Source organism: Dryobates pubescens, chromosome 1, assembly GCF_014839835.1.
Source record: "Dryobates pubescens isolate bDryPub1 chromosome 1, bDryPub1.pri, whole genome shotgun sequence".
NCBI classification, from domain to species: Eukaryota; Metazoa; Chordata; class Aves; order Piciformes; family Picidae; genus Dryobates; species Dryobates pubescens.
Genome location: NC_071612.1, coordinates 4,962,957 through 4,987,720, shown reverse-complemented (window position 1 = coordinate 4,987,720; position 24,764 = coordinate 4,962,957). Strand labels below are relative to the sequence as shown.

The 24,764-nt window shown below is 41.6% G+C and overlaps 1 protein-coding gene across 1 annotated transcript in view; it reads right to left on the bottom strand.

Moving 5' to 3' along the window:
* The window catches only part of PRKAR2A (protein kinase cAMP-dependent type II regulatory subunit alpha), a 72,169-nt gene that overhangs the window by 35,646 nt on the left and 11,759 nt on the right, over positions 1–24,764 (bottom strand). Inside the window, exon 2 of the mRNA XM_054180599.1 lies at positions 10,784–10,819. Coding sequence (XP_054036574.1) covers positions 10,784–10,819 — 36 coding nt within the window. The remainder of the gene's footprint in view (positions 1–10,783; positions 10,820–24,764) is intronic.

The window sequence follows — 24,764 nt, the reverse complement described above, 5'->3', positions numbered from 1 at the left end:
TATTCATAACAGTACAGCCCAACGTCCCATCAGCACTAATGTGCTCTGGACCTTACAGTAAGAGATGAGTCTTCATGAGAAACAAAGCAACAAAACATTTGCCATCATGGTAGAGGCCTCATTAGAAGTAAGAAAGCTTTCCAGGCAGCAATATCAAAGGAGTTCACAGCTCTGACATAGTAACAACCAAACCCCAGATCCTGCCCCTCCCATCTCAAACAGCATTTTACAATTTGCTACTTCCAATACCCTTTACTACATTTAAACACAAACCATGGCAGGAGGGCCTTTTGGAGTTAGATATTATTATTCCATGTAGTGCATCCTGAGAAATTCAAATGAAGCAAGCTTTATTCTTGCATGTTAAGAAATTAGAAGACTGACACGGATAAACATGCTGCTGACCTTGTTCAAGCCTAAGAGAGCCTTACCGATGAGATAGTCATCCATAAAAAAGGTCTCTTGGAAAACATGATGCTACTACTATTTCAGAGCACCCAGATTCACAATTGTAGAAGTAAGCCTTCTGCTTTAATGATCTTTGGGTTTATCCCATCACATAAATCTTACCAAGCTTCTAAATGGTTATTGTAAGCAAGGCAGATAAAACCAGAAATGAAGCACCGGTAGCATTTATGTGCCTGATAAACACAGGGATACTTTATCTCAATTAAAAACAGCATGGAGAACATTCACTTCACATTCAGACCACATCACCAAACAAAAAAGAAGTAGAGAGAAAAGATACTCTGAGGAATAAAACAGAAAAAAAATGTTCTTCCCGTCCCGTTTCCAGACCAAGGCATTTTTGTTTCTATACCTGCAACTCTGATCTGTGAATTGCAAGGCTTGCAATGAGGCACATGTTTCAAAAGAAACTCTGTGCACTGAAACACTTGTGTGTTAGAGCAGATATATAGCAATGAAAATTACCCACATCTTTCTGACATCTATCGTGACAGAGAACTGAAGGATGTCGGTGTAAAAATGCATTCCTGAAATTAATGGTTCTGCTACTTGGATCTGATTTTTAAAGACACCTAGACAATGTCCAAACAGATTAAAAACCACATTACCCCTAATGGAACAAGTAAGGCTTATTTACCTGTAGTGACAGGGAATAGTACGAAACCAGCACGGCTTTGACACAAAAGGATTGCACGCCGAGCAGTGATGTGGAAGCCCCCAGGTCCCTGTGCTTTGAAACAACGGGCACACAGGCAAAGCAGGGACTGTGGAAACCTGCTGTTTCATCCCTTGAAGAAAATCCAGCAGCTGCTCCCATTTCTGTGCAGTTGCTGAGCAACTGGGATGCCCTGGTGATTGCTAGTAATGGGGAAGGTGCAACTATTTGGCTTGAGACAACTCATCCCCAGGATGAGTCAGCTCTCAACTTTAGTGGCTCACTGAACAAATGAATTTCATTTACAGGAAATACACAGCTGAGAGGTGTGCTCACTGGTGTGAAAAAATGACTGAAGTTTCTGAAAATACATGGGACATTCTTTTACACTTTAATCAGGTATGTTTAAACTTTTCTGTTCTACAGGGACTATTCAATCCCTTCCACACTTCGTCTGAAATTACAGCAACATGAACTTGCCGTGAGTGTATAAAGCAGTTTCAAGAGCCTAACATCTAAGGCTTTGTCTAGAACTCTGTATTATAAAAGGGATAATGTGCTACCTTATTTATTCACAGGAATAACACAAAGCACATCTAACTCCTGAGGTCACTCCACATACATCACAGCATCAGAGTTTGCACTTTTTAGCCCATGCATTTCTTTCTGTGCCTTTGCTTTTGGTTTCTTGCACACAACAAACCACGTGGGAAGATTTTCATTCGGGCCATAATTCCTATGTTAAAAAGGAGCTCGGGTTCAAAACAAGGCAGGAGGGGAGGGCTAGAAGAAAAGCAATTCTCTTTTCCATCTCACCTCAAAAAAAAAAAAAAGAAAATTAAATTCTATCCCACCAAAGGTTGAGAGAATGCCATTGTGGTTTAAAATCAATCAGATGCACTGCACTGGTTAGGCTGCACCTCGAGTACTGTGTCCAGTTCTGGGCCCCTCAGTTTAAGAAGGAGGTTGACTTGCTGGACCGAGTCCAGAGAAGGGCAATGAAGTTGGTGAGGGGTTTGGAACACAAGCCCTATGAGGAGAGACTGAGGGAGCTGGGGTTGCTTAGCCTGGAGAAGAGAAGACTCAGGGGTGACCTTATTGCTCTCTACAACTACTTGAAGGGGGGTTGTAGCCAGGAAGGGGTTGGTCTCTTCTCCCAGGCAACCAGTACCAGAACAAGAGGACACGCTCTCAGGCTGCACCAGGGGAGGTTTAGGTTGGATGTTAGGAAGAAGTTTTATACAGAGAGCGTGATTGCCCATTGGAATGGGCTGCCCAAAGAGGTGGTGGAGTCACCATCATTGAAGATGTTCAGGAGGAGACTTGATGGGGTGCTTGGTGCCATGGTTTAGTTGATTAGGTGGTGTTGGATTGGTTGATGGGTTGGACGTGATGATCCTGAAGGTCTCTTCCAACCTGGTTTATTCTATTCTATGAGATATATAGATAATTTATAAATATTAATTATTAATTTATATATATTTATATAAAAATATATATACTATTAATTATTAATTTATAAATATTTTTAGATTATCTAAAGATACAGACCAGCATTTATGTAAACTGTTTAAAGCTCTGTAATATAAGAGAGTGAATGAGAGTTAACCACCTGCACCTTTGGCCACCTGAATACTTTTGAAAAACTGGTCCTTACCACATTGCTTAATAAACATGCAAAGCTAGACCATATTCACCCACATTATAAAGACTCATCTCAGTTAAACTATTTGACTTCAGATGAACACCTTTTAGTATGTAGAACTCTAAGTATCAACAATCATTTGGAAACAGTGAGTGAAAAAGAGGGAAAAAATTAATCCTACTCCACTGTAGCACTTATATTCATTTATACCAGCATTTTGTAGGTCAAACTAGATTTCATCTGACCAGGTACTGCACTGACTTAAATTTTAAAGAAGGCCACTAAGTGTTGCAACTTTTTTTTTCTGTCACTAAAAACAAATCCAGCAGTTACAAGCAGAACTCTTCTCAAGTGTGAAATCCAAGTCATTGTGAAGTCACAACTGTTAATTTCCCAAAATAAGCTTTTCGTTAGTCACTGACTGCCAATTACATGACAAGAAATTTTAACTGAGTCTCAATATTACAAGCAGAAAACAAGCTATTTGTTTTGTTTTGTTCAACAAAGAATGATTCAGGCACTTTCTTACAGGAGAGCACCCACACAATTTATCACCACTTTCATCTCTCATCCCACACACTTGGCTTTTGCTCATATCAACATTCCTCAAAATTAATTATTTTCACTCCAGTTATGATACCAGCTTTGCCATCATTAGAGCTAATTAAAAAGAAATGGTAGAAGCACCAGGCTGTTGAAAGCTGAAAATGTGACTTTTTGAACTCGAAATTCTCTTACAATTTGTCACCTGCATGAAAACCTTTCAGCAGAAAGCAGTTTAGTTAGACGGTCAATAAGCACTAAAAAAAAAAAAATCACTAAATATCTTCAAGAGAAGAAAACAGACCATGATTTTTGAGTCATTCTCTGATAATCAGATAGTCTGGTAAGTAAAAACCAAAAACAATGGCACAGAGAAAGTCACTCAGTCTTCCTCCCCTGAACGATTTGAAGTGATGAGATTTTATCGCTAAGTAATAGAGAGTGGCCTGCAAGAGAAAGTGCTCAACCTCCCCAAGTGCTGCTTCTTGCTTCATTGCTGCTAGTAAGATATCCTGGTTTTACAGGATTCCAAAACTGTACTCTTTAGCAAACACTAACATGCTGCATGGCAATAATTAATATAAAATGATATAAAAATGATTTTTTAAAAGCTGTCATTGCAAAAGGTTAAAAAGCCACTAAAAAGATTTTTCTATGCATAATGTTCTCGTATTCTGACATCTTCAACTTGCTGGGGTGTGAAAAAAAATGCTGCATCTCACTAGGCAGCCCGGAGAAATATAAGAATTTAACAACTTGTGTACTTCATAAGATGATTGCTCATCTTTGGTAGGAGCCAAAAGAATTAGTGCAAGGTAGAGAGTCCTCCACTGTCAAAATGAAGAAGAACAGAACCAGTAAGTTTGATGAACCAACAGTCACTCAGGTCTCTAATGCAAGTTCATATTATGAGGAAAGAAAAAGCTATGAACTGTCAGAAGACACTAATATTACCCAAATACAGAATCCTCTATCTACACTGACTAAAAACAGAATGCTAAAACCAGAACATAAAACTGTACGAAGATGGATTCAAACAAACAAACCAAACATAATCAAAATCACCCAAGCAACCACACTGTTGTAGCAGATTGCTAGAGAGAAACGAAACATCAAAAAAGCTGATTTCAACCCCAGCAAGTGCTGTGGAAACTGACAATGCTAAATGTTACTACCTCAAACAATGCCACTGCTCACTACACACAGGAAAACAGGATACAGTAACATTTAAACAAAATTCTCCTCTACATATGTAAACACTTATTCAACAATCATCTTTGCAAGGGGCTTATCACCTGATTCCAGGGACAGCAGATCTGATCCTTCTCACTTCACAGTATCACTAAGGTTGGAAGAGACCTCAAAGATCATCGAGTCCAACCTGTCACCCAAGACCTCATGACTAAACCATGGCACCAAGTGCCACGTCCAGTCCCCTCTTGAACACCTCCAGGGATGGTGACTCCACCACCTCCCTGAGCAGCACATTCCAATGATGAATGACTCGCTCAGTGAAGAACTTTCTCCTCACCTCCAGCCTAAACTTCCCCTGGCGCAGCTTGAGACTGTGTCCTCTTGTTCTGGTGCTGGTTGCCTGGGAGAAGAGACCAACCCCTTCCTGGCTACAACCACCTTTCAGGTAGTTGTCGAGGGCAATGAGGTCACCCCTGAGCCTCCTCTTCTCCAGGCTAAACAATCCCAGTTCCCTCAGCCTCTCCTCATAGGGTTTGTGCTCAAGGCCTCTCCCCAGCCTTGTTGCCCTTCTCTGGACACATTCAAGTGTCTCGATGTCCTTCTTAAACTGAGGGGCCCAGAACTGGACACTACTCAGGGTGCGGCCTAACCAATGCAGAGTCCAGGGGCACAATGACCTCCCTGCTCCTGCTGGCCACACTATTCCTAATGCAGGCCAGGATGCCATTGGCCACCTGGGCACACTGCTGGCTCATGTTTAGGCAGCTGTCAATCAGCACCCCCAGAACTTCACCGAGTCTCTGCTGAAAGCTGCCCTACAAAGGGACTAACTGAAACAAGTCTGGTTCATTTGATTGTGATCTACATTAACAGGAAAACTGTCACAGATCCTGACACTCATTTTACTTTGATGGTCTAAAAATGTTAGGAAAACAGCTAACACACATTGCTACCTTATAGTATAGAACTCAATTACTCTTTTTATATACTTGTTGAATGTGTAAACTATAATCTCATTCCTATACCACAGAGGCCAAAAGAAGATTGAGGAGGGAGCACAGGAGCATGTAAGAGAGAGAAAATCTACACCAGGTCACTCATATAAACAGAAATAAGTGGAGGAAAGAGCTGAAAACCTTCAGTCACGTGTATGGCATGGGTGCCAGATTTTTTTTTTCTATTCCATGAAGAAGTCATCAAGTCTGCTGGAGAGTGGGTGTTTTGTGGAATGAATCAAATGTGTCTAGAAATGGCAATATAAAAATCTAGCAAAGAAATTCACTTTGCTGAAATATGCTGAAGCTCAAAGAGGAGAAACTATGCCCAAGTGAGAACGCAGCAGGCATTACACTCCTCATCCCAAAACCACTATTAACTTTCATTCATTTTTACACTGTCAGGAGCAAAACTCTCTTCAATGTCACATATCAGTTGTAACAGTGGGACAAATATCAATGCTCTCTTCCTTCTCAAGTAAAAATATCAAAGCTTTTTCAAAACTAGAACAGACACATCCCTGATTTCTCCCATCTCCCTGCACACTGTAGTCACTATCCAAGGGCTGTAGTATTCTCGGTGGTCTCTTAGTATAGAAAAGCAGCTAATTAAATACTTTGTCAGAAGTCCCTGTGCTTGGGGGAAGACCCAGAAATGTGATCAAGTATAAATTTCAACACAGGCTACCTCTTGGAAGGAAGGCAGGCATCTGTACGGTTTCCAGGCCATCCAAACCAAGCGGGGGCTGACTGAGTCAAATCAGCAAGCCATGTAACTCGAGTTAGTTACACTAGCAGAAGGCTCAGATGTTGCTAATTCACTTAAAGCAGCGGCAAGACAACTGTCCTAATGGGTAATTAGCGCTGTGATTGCCCATGGCACCACAGTCGATGGCATCCTACAGCTAGGAGAATTTTTAATTAGTGAGTTGGATTTTTGTTTTCCTAGTGTCTACCTCGGCATAACTCATTTAGAATTCTGCAAACACTAGTATTGAAGCAAGTCAGCCACCGGCTTGTACCCTAAGCGGAACCGACTGGCACGGCGCTTGGGGTTTGCGTGCATGCCATGGAACCTCAACATGTTACATGCCCAAACATGCTACACACAAGTGACCTGTTCATTAGATAAATCTCTACAGGAATACCAAGTTGTTGCTTCTTTTTCTCCCTCCTAGCACTTCCTGGAAAAGGCTGTTTCTCTTCATGAGGACACTACTTTGCCACTCTGCACTTCTATAAATAATTCCATGAACATGATTAGATAAGTTCCCCTTTTCCAGGACGACCCTCCTAACACAGCCTAGAGAGTTTCTCACTACCTCCGCTGTGGAGCCCTGTGTTGCTGGCTGAAAGTCTGGATCAGCAAACAAAGCAATATTTCTCTGGTCAAGAAGCAAACGGGATTCCCTGCTGAGCCTTTATAGCTGTCAAACTGCCTGGAAGAGTTTTATGCCAAGCAAGACAACCCTATCCCTCTCCCTCAGGGAACATACCAGCCTAGGAGACAAATAAGCAGCAAACACTGCAGAAATAGGGAGCGTAAGTGAGCAGAACAAGTCTCCATGTTCTCAGTACTACAGGGTGAGAAAGATGAAGTAGTATGTGAGAATGTGCTACTATCGCTTATGGGATATGAAAGCAGTATTACCACTTTTGATCAGTGAGTCGAGAAATGTAGAAAGAAAATGTGTTCTTCTGGCCAAGAAGGATATAAATAAGGTATGTTTTAAGATACAAGGTCAGCTTGACCTTTTGAATAGATTACCATTTGCCAAACAATTTTCTTACATCCTGACTTCCTAGAAGTATTTTACTGAGCCATTACATAAGCTAGAAGTGAACTAGTTTGCTCCAAGTTTTCAAAAAGTGCAAAAATCAACTTCCTGACCAATTGCTGCCACGTGTCAGAAAAATTGTATTTTTAATCATGACAGAATGACAACTAAGTATTTACACTCATTAAAGAAACGTTTGCCAGTACAGCCAAGAGCTCCAGATTTAGATAGAATCAGAGAATGGTCCAGGCTGGAAGGGTCCTTGAAGATAACCTAGTTCCAACCCCCCTGATGTGGGCAGGGACATCTCCCACTAGACCAGATTGCTAAAAACCTTGTCCAGCCTGGCCTTGGACACTTCCAGGAAGGGAGCATCCATGAGTTCCCTGGGCAACCTGTTCCATTGCCTCACCACCCTCACTGTAAAGAATTTCTTCCTAATGTGTCTAGTCTAAATCTACCCTCTTTCAGCTTAAAGCCATTACCCCTCCTCCTATCACTGCAAGTCCTTGCAAAAAAAAAGTCACTCCCCAGCTTTCTTGCAACCCCCCTGAGGTACCAAAGGCCACTACAAGGTCTCTCTGAAGCCTCCTTTTCTCCAGGCTGAAGAGACCCAACTCTCACAGGTTGTCAATTCAGTAATCATTGTAACAGGTGTTTTTCCTATGGGTTTATTTAGCCATATTTGCATTAGTGTACCAAGGGAATCATGATCATCCTGTTATCTTTAGGCAGCTAATCACAACTGATGAGGAGTAATTTAATACCGAGAACACTAATAAAGCACTTTAAAAGAGGCTATGTGTCAGAGAGGGTCATAAACAATTGTTAAGTCTCAAAGACTATGTATCCAGTTGAATCATTGACCAGCACAATTATTAGCCTGTCCTAAACTCTCCCTATAATGTAGACAATTACTTTATTATCTTTCCCTCTAACTAGAATTCTATTTTTCCCAATTTTCACTCTTGACCTACTGAACAATGAGAACAATGCTGTCACTCCCTGGGCAGCCAAATGCTTAAAAGAAACATCACTGTTTGAAATTCAGACTTTTTTTTCCCCCAGTATGGCCAACATTGGTTTTTTAATTCTTCTCCTATTTTGTTCTTCCAGAATACTAAAAATCCACAATTTTGTGCCTGTAAATCTTGATGCCAATAAACAATTCAGTTCCGCTCTTTACTCTCCTTACAAATGCACTGGAATAGCTGGTAAGACTGACAAGGTTCAACACAGACTAGCAGGAAGCTCTTCTGGACAGAAGACCACAAAAGAATACACAATTTAAAAGTGAAAGGAAAAAAAAAAAAGTGCCAGTTTTATTTCTCCATGATTTGTTCTGCTTTACTCAGTTAAAACCAGATACATTTGGATACTACACTGAGTAACCCAAAATGCAATTTTGGGTGGTTATCTGTTGGTTTATAAAGAATAAAATAGTAATCCTGTAACAATTGCAGAAAGAAAAGTTTCTTAAAACCCAAAACATCTAACAGGGAAATAAATTCAGAGCACCAAAGCCAACAAATCAATCACTCATTTTATGGAAGGGCTAATAAAACATGGTTGGCTGTGGCAGCAGGGGGCTGAGTTCAATAACCCAGGAGAACCTGCCAGCTCCTTCCTATCTAGGTAACTTCTTGACAGACACAGCAGGAAGAGAGTGCAAAAATACCCCAACCAGACAACTCCCCCTCACCCCAAACCAGTAGGTTTCTGCACTTTTCCTGCCAACAGGAGGAAATGGGGATCTCCTTGTATATGCATGGCTGCTGTTTGCATCTCTCTTGCATTTTAACAAATCCCACACTGATCCTGACCTGGGCAGTTTATATATAGAATGGAAGGAAAAAACATTCTTTTCATTGTGAAAAGTATTTAACACAGTTTGTCTCCACGAGAATTCTACCATGTACTGCAAGCTCTGAATTAGTCTAGCTCTTCTTGGAGAAGCACTGTTATTAAGCATCTAAGCAGTCCTCCTCCAGTCTAATCATGCAAATTATCAATTCCATTTTACATTGGCTGTTGTTTACATTAACCTTTAGACCTCTTCAGTGAAGGAACATACATACATACAGAACCTGGCATACCATAGCACAGTAATATGAGAACACCAATATCACATTTCAGTATTGTATACTGAAGATTACAACTACCTTTTGATTAAGGCTCAACTCTCTTAATTCAGCAAGAATTCAGCCTTTAAGTTTAAATCTGAGATATATGCACTTCTCATTTGTAAGATTTTACTCCATCAGCTGGTTCCAGGACGGATTAGTTCAAGTAGCAGAGAAATGAAGATGTCTGGGGACTCTCCAGATTAAGATACACTACAATGTATGACTTCCAATATTTACTATCAGAGTATTCAACTCCATCATTCAGGCCAGTTTAGTCTGGCCTAAATAATCATGTAATAAAATACTCAAACTACTGGGCCTGGCAATTTTTAAGAATGATTAAGCTCTCATTACAAACACAATTACTTACATGTAATGGAATTAAGTACACAGCTACACCCTTAATCATACCCAAGCAACTAGTAGTAAAGCAACTGACTGAATGGGTATTAGGACATTTTACACATGCATTTAAACATTTCTCTCATATTTGTATACCATATGTATGACATCAATAACGCCCCAGTATACCTGCCATACCAAAGAGCAGTTCAGATAATAGGCATTACAAATCAAATTAATTGGAACTGAAAACTAGAGAGAAAGCCCTGAACACATTGGCATTTGTATGAAGAAATTTCCCAAATCAGAGCCATAAAAGCATTCTAGACCAGCTGAATGTTAAAATTAAATATATGAAGGGGAAAAAAAAAGCAGCAATCCACCCTGCACCTCAACTGAAAAGCAATGCAATACCTTCTCATCTACACATAGCATTCACTTGACACTGTTCAAAACCAACTTTAAAGAGAACTTGTTGGGAGTACACTTGAAGTATTTAATACTAGTTAAGATAGAGAACAAACAATCAGCAGCTCTAGAACAAGTGAACAGCTCTAAGTACAACAACTTTAAATACCAGCTGCACAAGCAGCTCACAAACAGGGGACACCTCCTATTCTCTCATATTTACGTATTCTAACCAGAGAGAAAATTCTTAGCAGCATGGAAGGTTAGGAGATGTGTTCCAGCAGAATGCAGCTGCCACTTTTTCAGCTCCCTGCAAAGCAAGCCTTTACCATAATTACTACATTGCACAAAAGTTCTGAGCATTTCTGGACAGAATCATTACTGCTGCTGAAGCTGCTTCCACAGTCTGTGACCACCCACAGAAGCATTTTCTGAACTACTATCCATGTATTGCCCACTGGTTTTTACAGAGAATTAAGAAACAATTCTCACTATTTCAAATAAAAATACTCCAAGTATCAGAGATAATATATGATGAAAGCTAAGGTTGTTTTTAAAAGAATTCCTTTAGTGAGATACACATTTAAAAACGTTTTCAGCAACATGAAGTTCTTAAAAGGAAATCCTACCTGATACTCTTCTGTTGTATCGGTTAATAACTGGAGCTGCAAAACAAACAAAAGACCACAAAATTACAAATGCTACTTATTATGACACTGTCATCATTTTGACTAATCATGACACATCTTTATTACACAAATCCCACATAAATGTATTTAAAACCATTTTTACATACTTCAGCATAAAGCTTGTATACACTTAACCCGACAGCCAGTAGGTGTGGATTCAAAGTTAAAACTTGGTTTTCTAGAATCACAGAATCAATAAGGTTGGAAAAGACCTCAAAGATCATCAAGTCCAACCTGTCACCCAAGACCTCATGACTACTAAACCATGGCTCCAAGTGCCACGTCCAATCCCTTCTTGAACACCTCCAGGGACGGTGACTCCACCACCCCCCTGGGCAGCCCATTCCAACGGCTAACAACTCTCTCTGTGAAGATCTTTCTCCTCACCTCAAGCCCTTACATGCCAGGCAAACAGGCTAGGGTTTTGGGTTTTGAAGAAATATACTTCTGCAAGAGATTATCCAATTTTAACCTATCATCAATTCCCAGCCCACTTTACTTAGCATTATTACAAAACATTTAAGAGCTTTACATCACCTATACCTACTTAACCTATGGATCAAAAGGTGCTGGAACCTGCCAGCTAAACCATTCTATACACTCACACAACACAAGCCATGTAACTGTTCAGGCAGTGCTCCCATACTAACTCCAGCCATCTATCCTTCACCAAGGCTATCTTCCATAAGGACACATGTTTCAAGTGAAAACTTGTGAGACAGAGGATCAATTATTTCATTGCTTCCTTGTTCACGCTGCTAGGTACACAAGGTATTTAAACTTCCTCTCTAATTTGGGATGAGCTTCCTGACCATGGATTCTTTTAGAATCCTATTATAACCCATACCAGGGTTCAGTGTCATCAAAACCACATCAAGGTTTCCACTGTGTTAAAAATGAGAGAAAAAACCAACATAACCTTTTAAGGACAGTTAAGAGAGTACTCTTATTCTGCCTCCACAAAGCTCTTAAGAATAAAATGATAGTTTGCTTTTCTTATAGCAGTGACAGTTTCAATACGTATAAAATTTCAGGTTCACTTTTATATGTTGTCAGAAGACTACCATTTTTATGCTAAAGAGATAAAATCTAGCATTTCCTAGTGCAGAAGATTAGCATTTTTCTTTTGTTCAGGCTCACCAATGAGAAACTCCTTGCTTATGACTATTTTCTTTATTGCACGGACACGATAGCCACTCCTGTGGCATCCTTCTGTTTTGTCATTAGAAGTACAGGGAGAAACGCCTGGCATCACAGACTGCTGACAGAGCAACTCATGAAGGTCCCACATGCACCTCAATTAATTTGTGGACAGGTTCCAAACAATTAGTTGAGGCGGAAGGGAATGATGCATTTACCGTTAACCCAGCCTATTTCCTACACTGGACACTAAAGGGCACCTAATTAAAAGCACTAGTGATGGATGCACTAATTGTAATGCCCGACACCGGCACAACCATTAGAGCACACCTCTGCCTACGCTCTAACAAGAACACGGTGAATCCAGCACTTCAAACTGGCACCACCCAGCAGAGCTGGTATCTTCAACAATAAGAAGGAATTGCTGCTTTGAAAGAGGAAACAAATCAATTGCTTTGTACCCACGTTTAGAATGTGCCTCTTGCATGCCAAGGGGCCACATGTCAGGTCAGTTACACATTAGCTGCAGAAATCAGAAGATTTTCCTGGGAGATGGTTGCATGCAAACTCTCCGTTATGCCAAAACCTTGGGGCAGCAAAATTCAGAGGTCTGACCTTTGGCACAGTCCCTGCCTTTACTTGGCTCATGGGAGTTGAGTAATTGGGTAAACATAACAAAAATGAAGGTGTATTAAACTGCTGCACCAGAAGAGACCAAACCAGCCCAGTTTCCTCCCTGGCAGCCGAAAGCAAGTGACACCAGCAGTGGAAAGGCAGACGAAGCTGTGCATTCCACAGTTCTTCCAGAACTGTCTCACGACAGCAATCCTACTCCACTGCTCAACAAAAATCAGGAATGTCTGCTGAGCATGTATTTTCCATAGTGTCAGGAGGCACAGACTGAATTAAGCACTAGAAAGGAAAACTCAACAGGGGCTGTTTCAGATTGGGAAAAAAATTACAGATTTTTTGGCTGTAGGATTCTTTTTTATTTACAGCTACAATTTCTACAACCAGTCAGTTCTCTAGTTTAAATCAAGTACTTATTTAATAAGCAGTTGTCAACTTTATGTCTGCATCACTTCACCTCACTCATCATTCTCCTTTAGGGAAAAAGGAAAACCAAACCAAACACACACACACGCAACAACAAACCCAGAATGTACGTATGTATAGAATACATAGAATAAACCAGGTTGGAAGAGACCTTCAAGATCATCACGTCCAACCCATCAATCAATCCAACCCACCTAAACAACTAACCCATGGCACCAAGCACCCCATCAAGTCTCCTCCTGAACACCTCCAATGATGGCGACTCCACCACCTCCCCGGGCAGCCCGTTCCAATGGGCGATCACTCTCTCTGTATAGAACTTCTTCCTAACATCCAACTTAAACCTCCCCTGGTGCAGCCTGAGACTGTGTCCTCTTGTTCTGGTACCGGCTGCCTGGGAGAAGAGACCAACATCCGTCTGTCTACAACCTCCCTTCAGGTAGTTGTAGAGAGCAATACGGTCACCCCTGAGTCTCCTCTTCTCCAGGCTAAGCAACCCCAGCTCCCTCAGCCTCTCCTCATAGGGCTTGTGTTCCAAACCCCTCACCAACTTTGTTGCCCTTCTCTGGACTCGTTCCAGCAAGTCAACCTCCTTCCTAAACTGAGGGGCCCAGAACTGGACACAGTACTCAAGGTGAGGCCTAACCAATGCAGTGTACAGGGGCAGAATGACCTCCCTGCTCCTGCTGGCCACACTGTTCCTGATGCAGGCCAGGATGCCATTGGCCCTCTTGGCTGCCTGGGCACACTGCAGGCTCATGTTCAGCCTACCATCGACCAGTACCCCCAGGTCCCTCTCTACCTGGCTGTTTTCCAGCCACTCTGACCCCAGCCTGTAGCTCTGCATGGGGTTGTTGTGGCCAATGTGCAGAACCCCGACACACATATACCATGAACACTCAAAGAAGAGCCAATGCTATGAAGGTGCTCAGTTTCCCAATGCAAAACTATCTTGCTCTATCTTCAAATCAGCCGATTCTGTAAAAATTAATCACATATTTGCTAATAGAGAACTGCACAACCTTTCCTCCTCAGAGTAATGATATCATTCCATTTATTTAATAACAATTACCTGAATCATTTGCATTAAGAAATCAATACTGTACAGTCTGTTAAATTCACAAATGCATCTCATCAAAGAGAACTGCTGCCATACAGCTATACTACCACTTGGTTTAGCACCATTCCATTTTTCTCGCTTGAAAAGAGAGAGGAATTTCAAAAACAAAGACTGGATAATGCTGAGAACCACTAACCTCAAACACAGATTATTACTTTTTAGATACTTTCCAAAAGTGAAAAATCAGGAATTTCTCCAACATTCTTCAGTTTGCTTTGGAACTGAGATTTTCTTTGATATATCTGATGCTACATTTTGTCTTGCCATGCTTAACTTAGGAGAGTTCAGGCCAAGGGTTATAGGCTGGTGCTACAACTAAGCCCCATATGTGAAAAAGGATATAAAAGAAAAAGGGCACTGATACTACCTTTTTAACCCATGCTTTCGAAACCAAACCAAGAATTAAAGTACTGAAGCCAAACAAGAGACAGTAAAATTGTTTCCCAGCTTTTCAAATCAGCTCTCAGACAAGGCTTTTGCTACAGTGTGTGGGATCCATTCTTTGTCAGTGTGCTGAAGAGTGCCTGGTGAAAAACACAGCAAGCTTTTTAAGTTACAGGACAACCGTAATAGTATATACATAGCAGTAAGTTATTTCTCTATACTACTCATAAGGACTGCCCTCTACACAAGACACTAAGGATTGGAATGAACAGAAAAATTACAACAACCATTCTACCAGCTATTGCTATCATCTTCTTACACATACAAGAACATTAAATTGTTACAGAAAGGATAAATAAAACTCAAAAGATCAGTTCAGGGTCACAGGAAAAAAACAAAACAAAACTCAGGGACAAATGAAGAACTAGCATTCCAGGCATGAGCTTAGAGTACTAGATGTTACCACCCTGTACCTTGAAAACTTGATTTCTCTTCCTCCACAAGCACTTTGCTTTTTACTATGACCTATGAACAACGCCTAATTACAGTAAGGGGAGGGGGAAATCCCCACATGCTGGTTGTTTGTGATACTGATACAATTTACAGCAGCAGACGAAGTTAAGCAATTCAATAGAGATCTTTCAAGTCATTCAATTTTTTGAAGGACTCCTAATGAAAGATGGAGCAAAATTTGTTACAGGTAGTATAAAATCAGTAGTATAGTACTCAGTTCATGGAGCATTGACAAAAAAAAACCCCAACCATCTTTATGAAAACAAATTAGCAGAAAGCAGTGACTTCCAGAGTACTTCCCTATCAAAGCATGGCACAAAAAAAATCAACCTATATGAACAGCGACAAGAAAGAGCAGAATGCAAATTGTTCTTATTTAACAAGTCAATTAAGATTACCCAAACAATAAGTGAGTTAACACCATAAACTATTAAAGCTGAAATACCAGAAGCAGAGTGGAACACAAAACCGAGGCGTGACTGTCTCTATGGAATGTCATATCAAGTTATGATAAGGAAGTGCTAGACTACAGCTGTCAAACTGTTTCTCTACACACCAAGATGTTAATGGACTTACAGGAATAAGAACCCTTGCAACTGTGAGAAAATTTGAAAATTCAAGTACAAACTTTTCAGGATTCCTAAAACACTACTACTATAGCAGAAACAAGACTTTCACCCTCAGATATGCAACCACACTTTATTAAATGAAAATGTGAACTTGCTTTTCAGTGAGTGAAATAATGGATTTCCCTGTTACTAATGTAATAGTTAGGAGATCCTGAAGGAGAGAATTTCTCTCTTTCTGGTCAGTGGCATGTTCCACTAACCTCTTCTCTGCTTGATAAGGTGGGGAGTGAGAGTGGGGCTATGAACTACTAGAATTTTTTCAGAGGCAGTTCTGGAACCAAACAATCCCCCATGTTTACATCTCTTTCAGAAAAGCAAAACAGATAGAAAGGGGCAACGGTTTTACAGGTGTCAATGGTTTTTTTCTTCTATTCCCCCTCCTCCACACCAAGAGGGTGGTTAGAGACAATCCCCCATGTTTACATCTCTTTCAGAAAAGCAAAACAGATAGAAAGGGGCAAGGGTTTTACAGGTGTCAATGGGTTTTTTCTTCTATCCCCTCTCCTCCACACCAAGAGGGTGGTTAGAAACAGACAGAAGAGATTCAGATGGTGTCAACTGAAACACGCCAGATGTAAGAAGGAAGACAAAAGGTCAGGGAACACTAAGAAAGAAGCGAGTTCTTTCAGAGGAAGAATAGAAGGAGCACAGAACATTAGGGGGAAAAATAGGAGATACATGGAAACCCTGGTTCAGGACTGTCTGTGTACATACAGAATCACCAAGGTTGGAAGAGACCTCAAAGATCATCACGTCCAACCTGTTACAGGTCTCTTCCAACCTTGGTGATTCTGTAAAATATACTTTTCTGCAAGAGACCTTTACATCTATTGAGCTGGAAAACAACAACAAAACCACATTAATATTAGTTTTCCTCTCTGCTGCAGAAAAATTCGTAGATGCTTAGATACCTTTGCATTCCCACTATTTAAAAATAGCTCTCATCAGTAGCAAGATATAACAAGATATAAAAATAAAGGAGCAACACATCCTGCTCTCAAATTAATATTATTTTTTTTTTAATTTAAAAATTACTGACACAAAATAGAAAAAAAACCAAAAAACACTTCTCAGGAGCCCCTGATCCTTGCTTTCAGAGCTTTAGAACCTCTCTGCCAGAAAGAATGTAATAAATATTTCTGAGGGAAAAGGTTGAGTCAACAAGAAAGAAAAAAGAAAGAAAAGCTATTTTACCAAGTTATTAAAGCTGTTGTGCTATTTTGGGTTGGTTCTTTTTCTTGTTTTGTTTTTTAAAGACAGAAGAAAATGTAGTATGCACTCTGGAATGGACAAACTTTAAACAGCTGACAACTTCAAGAAAGATAAACCTTCTCTTGACTCTGACAGAAATCAGGGTGAACCTCTGGTTAGGAAAGCATTTCTTGACTAAGACGTTAAGTGTTTTGTTTGTGTGTTTTTAAATTAACTACACTTTAGAAAAGCATATCACTATTTCACTAATCTCATTCCACAGCTGAATATGAACCACCCTGCACCATTTTGATGATGTTTCTCACACACAAAAAAGGGATCATGGCTCCATTATGCAATGATTTCTGTTCTTAGAATTCAGGAGGCAACAGCCTGACTGGAGTCTAAGTATGGGGGTATGAATACCTATCAAGCAGCACTCCATGTTATCTGACATTGCAATGGCATGATCCGCACGGCTCTCCCCTATTTCTTGCTGACATGTCTCAGATCTAGCCAAACACAGCACTTTTCTTTTTGGTGTTGATTTTTTATGAGAGTAATCTATATTAGGAAGATCAAAGAGATAGGCAAGAAGGCAGGCGTTTGCCTCGCAGACATGAAATTAGACAGATGCCCGGTGCTGAGGTCAAATCTCAGCTGAAAGGACACATTTCACAGTGATTAAAGATATAACTGTATGCTATGATGGAGATAGCCAGGGATCAAAATGAAAGACTTAGCAATTTTTTTCAAATATTAGAAAGACAAAATTCTACACCACACAGAAAAGGAAAGATGCTGCAAAAAGCTGGGAATTGGGAAGCAACTGATAAATCTTCAAAGTACTGTTAAACGAAACTAAACAAAACAAAACACTTGAGGGTATAGCAAAGCAACATACAAGAAGTGAAAAGGGGAAATGTTCCATAGGAATTTAGGAGCAAGCTTAAAGAGGAAGGCATTTCAGAGACAGGGAGGCAAAGGAGCCACATTAGTAATATCACAAAAGTTTTAAGAGCCAGAATGACCTTAGGCCTACATTAAGCAGATGGTAAGTAAAGTTTCTTAATATATTTGGAAATGATTTTCATAGGGATTCTGTGATATCAAGAAAGCCAGAAAGGGTCAAAGATGAGAGTAACAGTAACATCACATGAAGGAGAAATAACTGCAGGTTTCCTTAAAATAAATCCTACAGGAAAAGCTAGCTGCATCTTATGCAGGGAACCAGGAGGCACTTCCCAATCAGTAACATGAGCAACTCACCCTGACGTCTAGATGCAGTGCCAAAGGAAGGACAGCACATTCCTTTTCCTAGTGCCTTGACTCTTCCCTCGTATCTTACCAGTTCTGCTTTCAACCTTCAATTCTTTATTTTACCATACTCCTGCCCCACCAGAGATCAGAGATGTATTAGGCAGGAGGATTAATACTTCAGGGTATTTAAGATCTTTGAAATGTAACAAAGACAAATTTTGTCTGAGATCTTTTTGGTAGAAACTTCAGAACTGCTGTTTAAAGCAATGATTGATGGACAAGTAGAGTTCTGTAAAGAAACACTTTTGTATTTCAATTGATCTTTTACTACAGCTCTGATTTCCAAGACACTTAGAAATCTTCTAAGACACTTCACAACTTCTTATCTTTTAAAACATCAAACCCTGAAGACTCTTAACCAGATTTTTATTCTTTGATGGGTTTAATGTGCAAAGTCATTGCTCTATGTTACAAATGAACAATACTTAAACCTCTTCAGGCTTTATTCAGAAAGCTGAATTGCACCAAACATACGTGGAAATCCTGGAAATGATTTCTAAGACAGACATAAAAAATGTCATTTCACTAAGTCTAGTAAGCTACTCCAGAAATTAGACAAGAATTTATACGTTTCACTGGTATGAAATTTGCATTCGATCACCGCACAGAGTCACTGTTGAGGTGTGTAACTCACTGATCCAAAGAACAACAAAGAACAACAGGCTGGACAGATGGGCAGAGTCCAACGGCATGAGATTTAACACATCCAAGGGCCAGGTTCTGCACATTGGCCACAACAACCCCATGCAGAGCTACAGGCTGGAGTCAGAGTGGCTGGAGAGCAGCCAGGTAGAGAGGGACCTGGGGGTACTGGTCGATGGTAGGCTGAACATGAGCCTGCAGTGTGCCCAGGCAGCCAAGAGGGCCAATGGCATCCTGGCCTGCATCAGGAACAGTGTGGCCAGCAGGAGCAGGGAGGTCATTCTGCCCCTGTACACTGCGCTGGTTAGGCCGCACCTCGAGTACTGTGTCCAGTTCTGGGCCCCTCAGTTTAGGAAGGAGGTTGACTTGCTGGAACGAGTCCAGAGAAGGGCAACGAAGTTGGTGAGGGGTTTGGAACACAAGCCCTATGAGGAGAGAGTGAGGGAGCTGGGGTTGCTTAGCCTGGAGAAGAGGAGGCTCATGGGTGACCTTATTGCTCTCTACAACTACCTGAATGGGGGTTGTAGACAGACGGATGTTGGTCTCTTCTCCCAGGCGGCCAGTACCAGGACAAGAGGACACAGTCTCAGGCTGTGCCAGGGGAGGTTCAGGCTGGATGTTAGAAAAAAGTTCTATACAGAAAGAGTGATTGCCCATTGGAATGGGCTGCCTGGGGAGGTGGTGGAGTCGCCATCACTGGAGGTTTTCAGGAGAAGACTTGATGGGGTGCTTGGTGCCGTGGGTTAGTTGTTTGGGCGGTGTTGGATTGGTTGATGGGTTGGACGCGATGATCTTGAAGGTTTCTTCCAACCTGGTTTATTCTATGTATATGTATTCTATGTATGTATAAGAAGTTCTATACAGAAAGAGTGATTGCCCATTGGAATGGGCTGCCTGGGGAGGTGGTGGAGTCGCTGTCATTGGAGGTTTTCAGAAGACTTGATGGGGTGCTTGGTGCCATGGGTTAGTTGTTTAAGTGGGTTGGATTGGTTGATGGGTTGGATGTGATGATCTTGAAGGTCTCTTCCAACCTGGTTTATTCTATGTATTCTAACATTGCCATTCTCTCCATTTCATCTGCCTCTGAAATCAGCCAAGATAACTTGGTTTTTCCATTTTCAGAAGCCTTTAATTAGGCCTTTTAATTAAGCTCCACCATTATCCTGAAGGCCTCCCGTTACAGGTAAGTCACATTCATCAGGCAGTTTCTACACGCCTGCCTAAGGGAAATGGCACCCACACCTGTGGTCTGGGACACAACCATCAAATCCGGTCTGAGTAAGGTCCAGACACAGCTCTTGCTCACTCTGACAGCACCTGATCACTGTTGTCCTCTCCCACACTCGATGGGCAATTCTACTCTCAGTCTCACTCTAACAATGATTTTTAAAATGCTTTTACCAAATTAGTACTATCCTCAGGAACAGCACACAGCCCACTGCTCTGAAAGTACACGTAGAGCACGTAAGTAAGTACCCTTGCTGAAGCCAGGAACCTCTACACAGCTCTGAGAGAAATACAAGCCAGGCAATATAATTACAACGGTCAAACATAACCCAAATGTAGACCTAGGGGAAAATCTTCATGAAAGTAATATGGATGAAGTGGAAAATGCTACTAATGACACTGGCTTCAGTGTTTACACAGTCTCAGGTATAAGCTATTGTAAAATTAAGTGTGAAAAGGGTGGGAGATGAACACAGAACCAGAGAATTAATTTTGGTTGGAAAAGACCTCTAAAATTGTCCTAACACCACCACGGCCATTAAGTCACATCCCGAAGTGCAATGTCTACAAGGTGTCTTTTTTAACACTTCCAGGGATGATGGCTCCACCACCCACCTGGCCACTCTACTTGAATGCCTGACCACTTTTTCAGTAAAGACATTTTTCTTAACCTCCAACCTAAACCTCCCCTGGCACAATTTGAGGCCATTTCCTCTCATACTACCACTTGATGCTAGGGAGAAGAGTCTGACTTGAATATCACCACAACCTCCTTTCAGGTAGTTGCAGAGAGCAACGAGGCCTCCCCTCAGCCTCCTCTTCTCCAGACGAAACAACTCCAGTCCCCTCAGCCACTCCTTGTAAGACTTGTTCTCCAGACCCTTCCTCAGCTTCATTGCCCTTCTCTGGACACACTCCAGGACCTCAATGTTCTTCTTGTAGTGAGAGGCCCAAAACTGAACATAGTATTTGAGGTGTGGTCTCACCTGTGCCAAGTACAGGGGCACAATCACTCCTCTACTGCTGCCCACACTATTCCTGACACAAGCCAGGATGATGTTGGCTTTCTTGGCCATGTAAGCACACTGCTGGCTCAAACTCAGCCAGCTTTCAATCACCACCCTGGCTTTTATGCCAACTGGCTTTCTAGCCACTCTTCCCCAAGCCAGGAGCATTCATAGGGTGGTTGTGATCCAAGCACCACACATAACATTTGGCCTTCTTAACCCTCATACAACTGACTTCAGCTGATCAATCCAGCCTGTGCAGATCCCTCTGCAGAGCATTCCTACCCTCAAGCAGATCGACGCTCCCACTCAGTTTAGCGTCACCTCCATGTCACAGCTATGGCAATGACACTAGCGAGCTAGGTGCATGAATTCACGGATTTTGCACCTTCTGTCACTGCCTTTTCTATAACCTCTTCCTTCTCTATACAACCACTCAGCCCCTTCTCACTCACCTGATTGATTCTGCCTGAGAGGATAAGGCAACTGCAGCAGCAAAGAGGAAAGTTAAAACTCCCACTTACACAGAAATCCTTCTAATACCATTTCAAAACCACACTTACCCTGTTGTTTCCAAGATACAGTCTTGCTATCAAGGCTTCACTCCATATCTCAAGGACTGAAACAAACACATGGTACATACTTAAGTAACTAATCCACACACTCTCACAGCTGGATTCTTGCTGTTTTCTGACAGCTAACTCCATGTTTGCAACACACTGCCTTGTGATGCACCCTTGTCACTCTTCATTTCCCAGTTTTATACTACCAGTCCTATCCAAGATGAATTTTTCCTAACGCACCTCCCATAGCATCTTCAAATCCCACCTATGAATATGTTCACACAGCCTTTCTCAATGAAGAACTCCTCATCTTGCACACATCCTATGTGCATGCATTTCTAATATTCTTCTAGGTGTGTTTGGCATTGAAGACAACTTCAAGAAGGCATAAGGCTGCATTTTAATTTGGATGCATAAAGAAGAGTTGATTTCCCCCTATATGTAAAGAAAGATGATGATACACAGATAGTGTGCTGTTTTAGCAGGGAAAACCAAAGAAAAAACAGAACAAATTTGACTGCCTTGGTTTCCACCAGAAACCCAACCTTAATTTTACATTCACTGCATTGTATTTTAAAGAGATTCCATCTGCTCTGTCTGTAGCACACATTAATATTCAGAAGACATCTGCAGTGTGCAGAACAAGCTTTTAATTGGAATCATGTCACAGCTACCATCACACAACACTGAATGTAAATGTTGGCTATCTGCACTTGGCAGCTGCTTGGCAGGCTTATTATAAAGTCCTACTGAGACTGATAGTGTCTTTAAATAATGTGGTATCAGGACATAAAAGGTATCTTTAAAAATCAAATATTTACTATCATGAAATAGCTTTACAATGCCATCCATACCTAAGATAATTTGCTAGCACCTTAAACTATTTAAAAGCAAAATGTTGTTTATATACAGCCATAATTATCAGAAAGGGGGGGAAGGGGGGGGGAATGAATATAACACAATGCTCACATCTTTCATGATAATAGATATTAAAGCAAAGCTAACCTATACACAAAAGATAACAGAAAAGCTGAGCTTCAGTGCAACTGAAATGGTGAAGAGGAGCTTGAGGCCCTTATAAAAACCTAAAATTCTAGCATTGCTAAGCACATGAGAGTGTCTGAATAACAGAATTTAATTAACAGGTGTGCTCTGTGATTTAAGACACTTTGCTACAATGTCAGACTAATTATTCTAGAATGAACAATAGCCACCTTTTTTAAGGAAAAAAAACCACCACCACCACCGAGTTAATAGCATCATCATTTGCTTCAGATCTTTGCCAAACCATGGCAACATAAAAATTACAGACTCGAATCACCTGCGTATTTTCAACTTGTTCTCTTCTGCAAGTTTCTGACAAATGGGGCCGTCAGCAGCAATCTACACAGGGAGCAATGTGTGTGTATATATAGAATACATAGAATACACCAGGTTGGAAGAGACCTTCAAGATCATCGCGTCCAAGCCATCAACCAATCCAACACCACCCAAACAACTAACCCATGGCACCAAGCACCCCATCAAGTCTTCTCCTGAAAACCTCCAATGATGGCGACTCCACCACCTCCCCAGGCAGCCCATTCCAATGGGCAATCACTCTTTTTCTATAGAACTTTTTCCTAACATCTAGCCTGAACCTCCCCTGGTGCAGCCTGAGACTGTGTCCTCTTGTTCTGGTACTGGCCGCCTGGGAGAAGAGACCAACATCCGTCTGTCTACAACCTCCCTTCAGGTAGTTGTAGAGAGCAATAAGGTCACCCCTGAGTCTCCTCTTCTCCAGGCTAAGCAACCCCAGCTCCCTCAGCCTCTCCTCACACGGCTGTGTTCCAAGCCCCTCACCAACTTTGTTGCTCTTTTCTGGACTCGTTCCAGCAAGTCAACCTCCTTCCTAAACTGAGGGGCCCAGAACTGGACACAGTACTCGAGGTGCGGCCTAACCAGTGCAGTGTACAGGGGCACAATGACCTCCCTGCTCCTGCTGGCCACACTGTTCCTGATGCAGGCCAGGATGCCATTGGCCCTCTTGGCTGCCTGGGCACACTGCAGGCTCATGTTCAGTCTACCGTCAACCAGCACCCCCAGGTCCCTCTCTGCCTGACTGCTCTCCAGCCACTCTGACCCCAGCCTGTAGCTCTGCATGGGGTTGTTGTGGCCAATGTGCAGAACCCGGCCCTTGGATGTGTTAAATCTCATGCCGTTGGATTCTGCACATAGCCTCAGGTCTCCTGGCCAATACAAGCAATTAGTTCTCACACCACCAAACGGATCTTACTGATCTTTCAAGTGATTTAAATCTTATCAGCAAGGCCAAGGGGCACATGAACTCCGAGAACAGTTTTCATGAAAACCACGTTGTCTTGGCGAATTTGCCTTCCACCGTCTGCCACAGATTCATAACACTGTGTCACAAAGCTACTGAAACTTCAAGACCACTGTCACAAAAGTAATTACACGAGTAGAGAGAACATCAGAACAGAAAGTCATCGCCATCCAACTGTTGTAACTCCAGTGCTCTTCTCCAACAGACTAATTGGCTTAACAGATACTGCTTAGCTTCAGCACAGCTACCAACACAAAGAACTGAATTACACAGAGAGGGAAGATGCAATTATCTGTGCTCAGGGCACACATACATGGTCAGTCTCCAGCTTGCACATCCACCAGCATCATGGGGGAAGAGCAACAAAGCAAAAAATAAATGTCAGTGAAGAGAGCATGGTTTCAGTACCAGACCTAAGCGCACACCACGAGCCGATCGATGAACCTCGACTGTAGCAGCATATCCAATCTGCTTCAATGCAAAGGGAAAAAAGGGTTGATCTTGGGTTTTTTCATGAGTGATATACAGCTGGTCTGCTCCAGTTTTCATGAGAACAGAAAGCATTAACATGGGCAGTTAGGGATAAGAGGCTGTGTAAGAAGCTTTTCCTTTTGCCTCTTAGCTATTTACAGTCTTGGATAAAACAGATCGGAGTCACTCTCACAGTCAGGTATCGTACCCCATGACAGAGAGTAAGAGACAACTATAACTGAACTAATTCTACATGAGAGAGCAATTTAGAGGAAAGATATGGAAGAGGCAACCTGAAGCTCAGCAGAAACAACCAGCAACACTGACAGGGCATG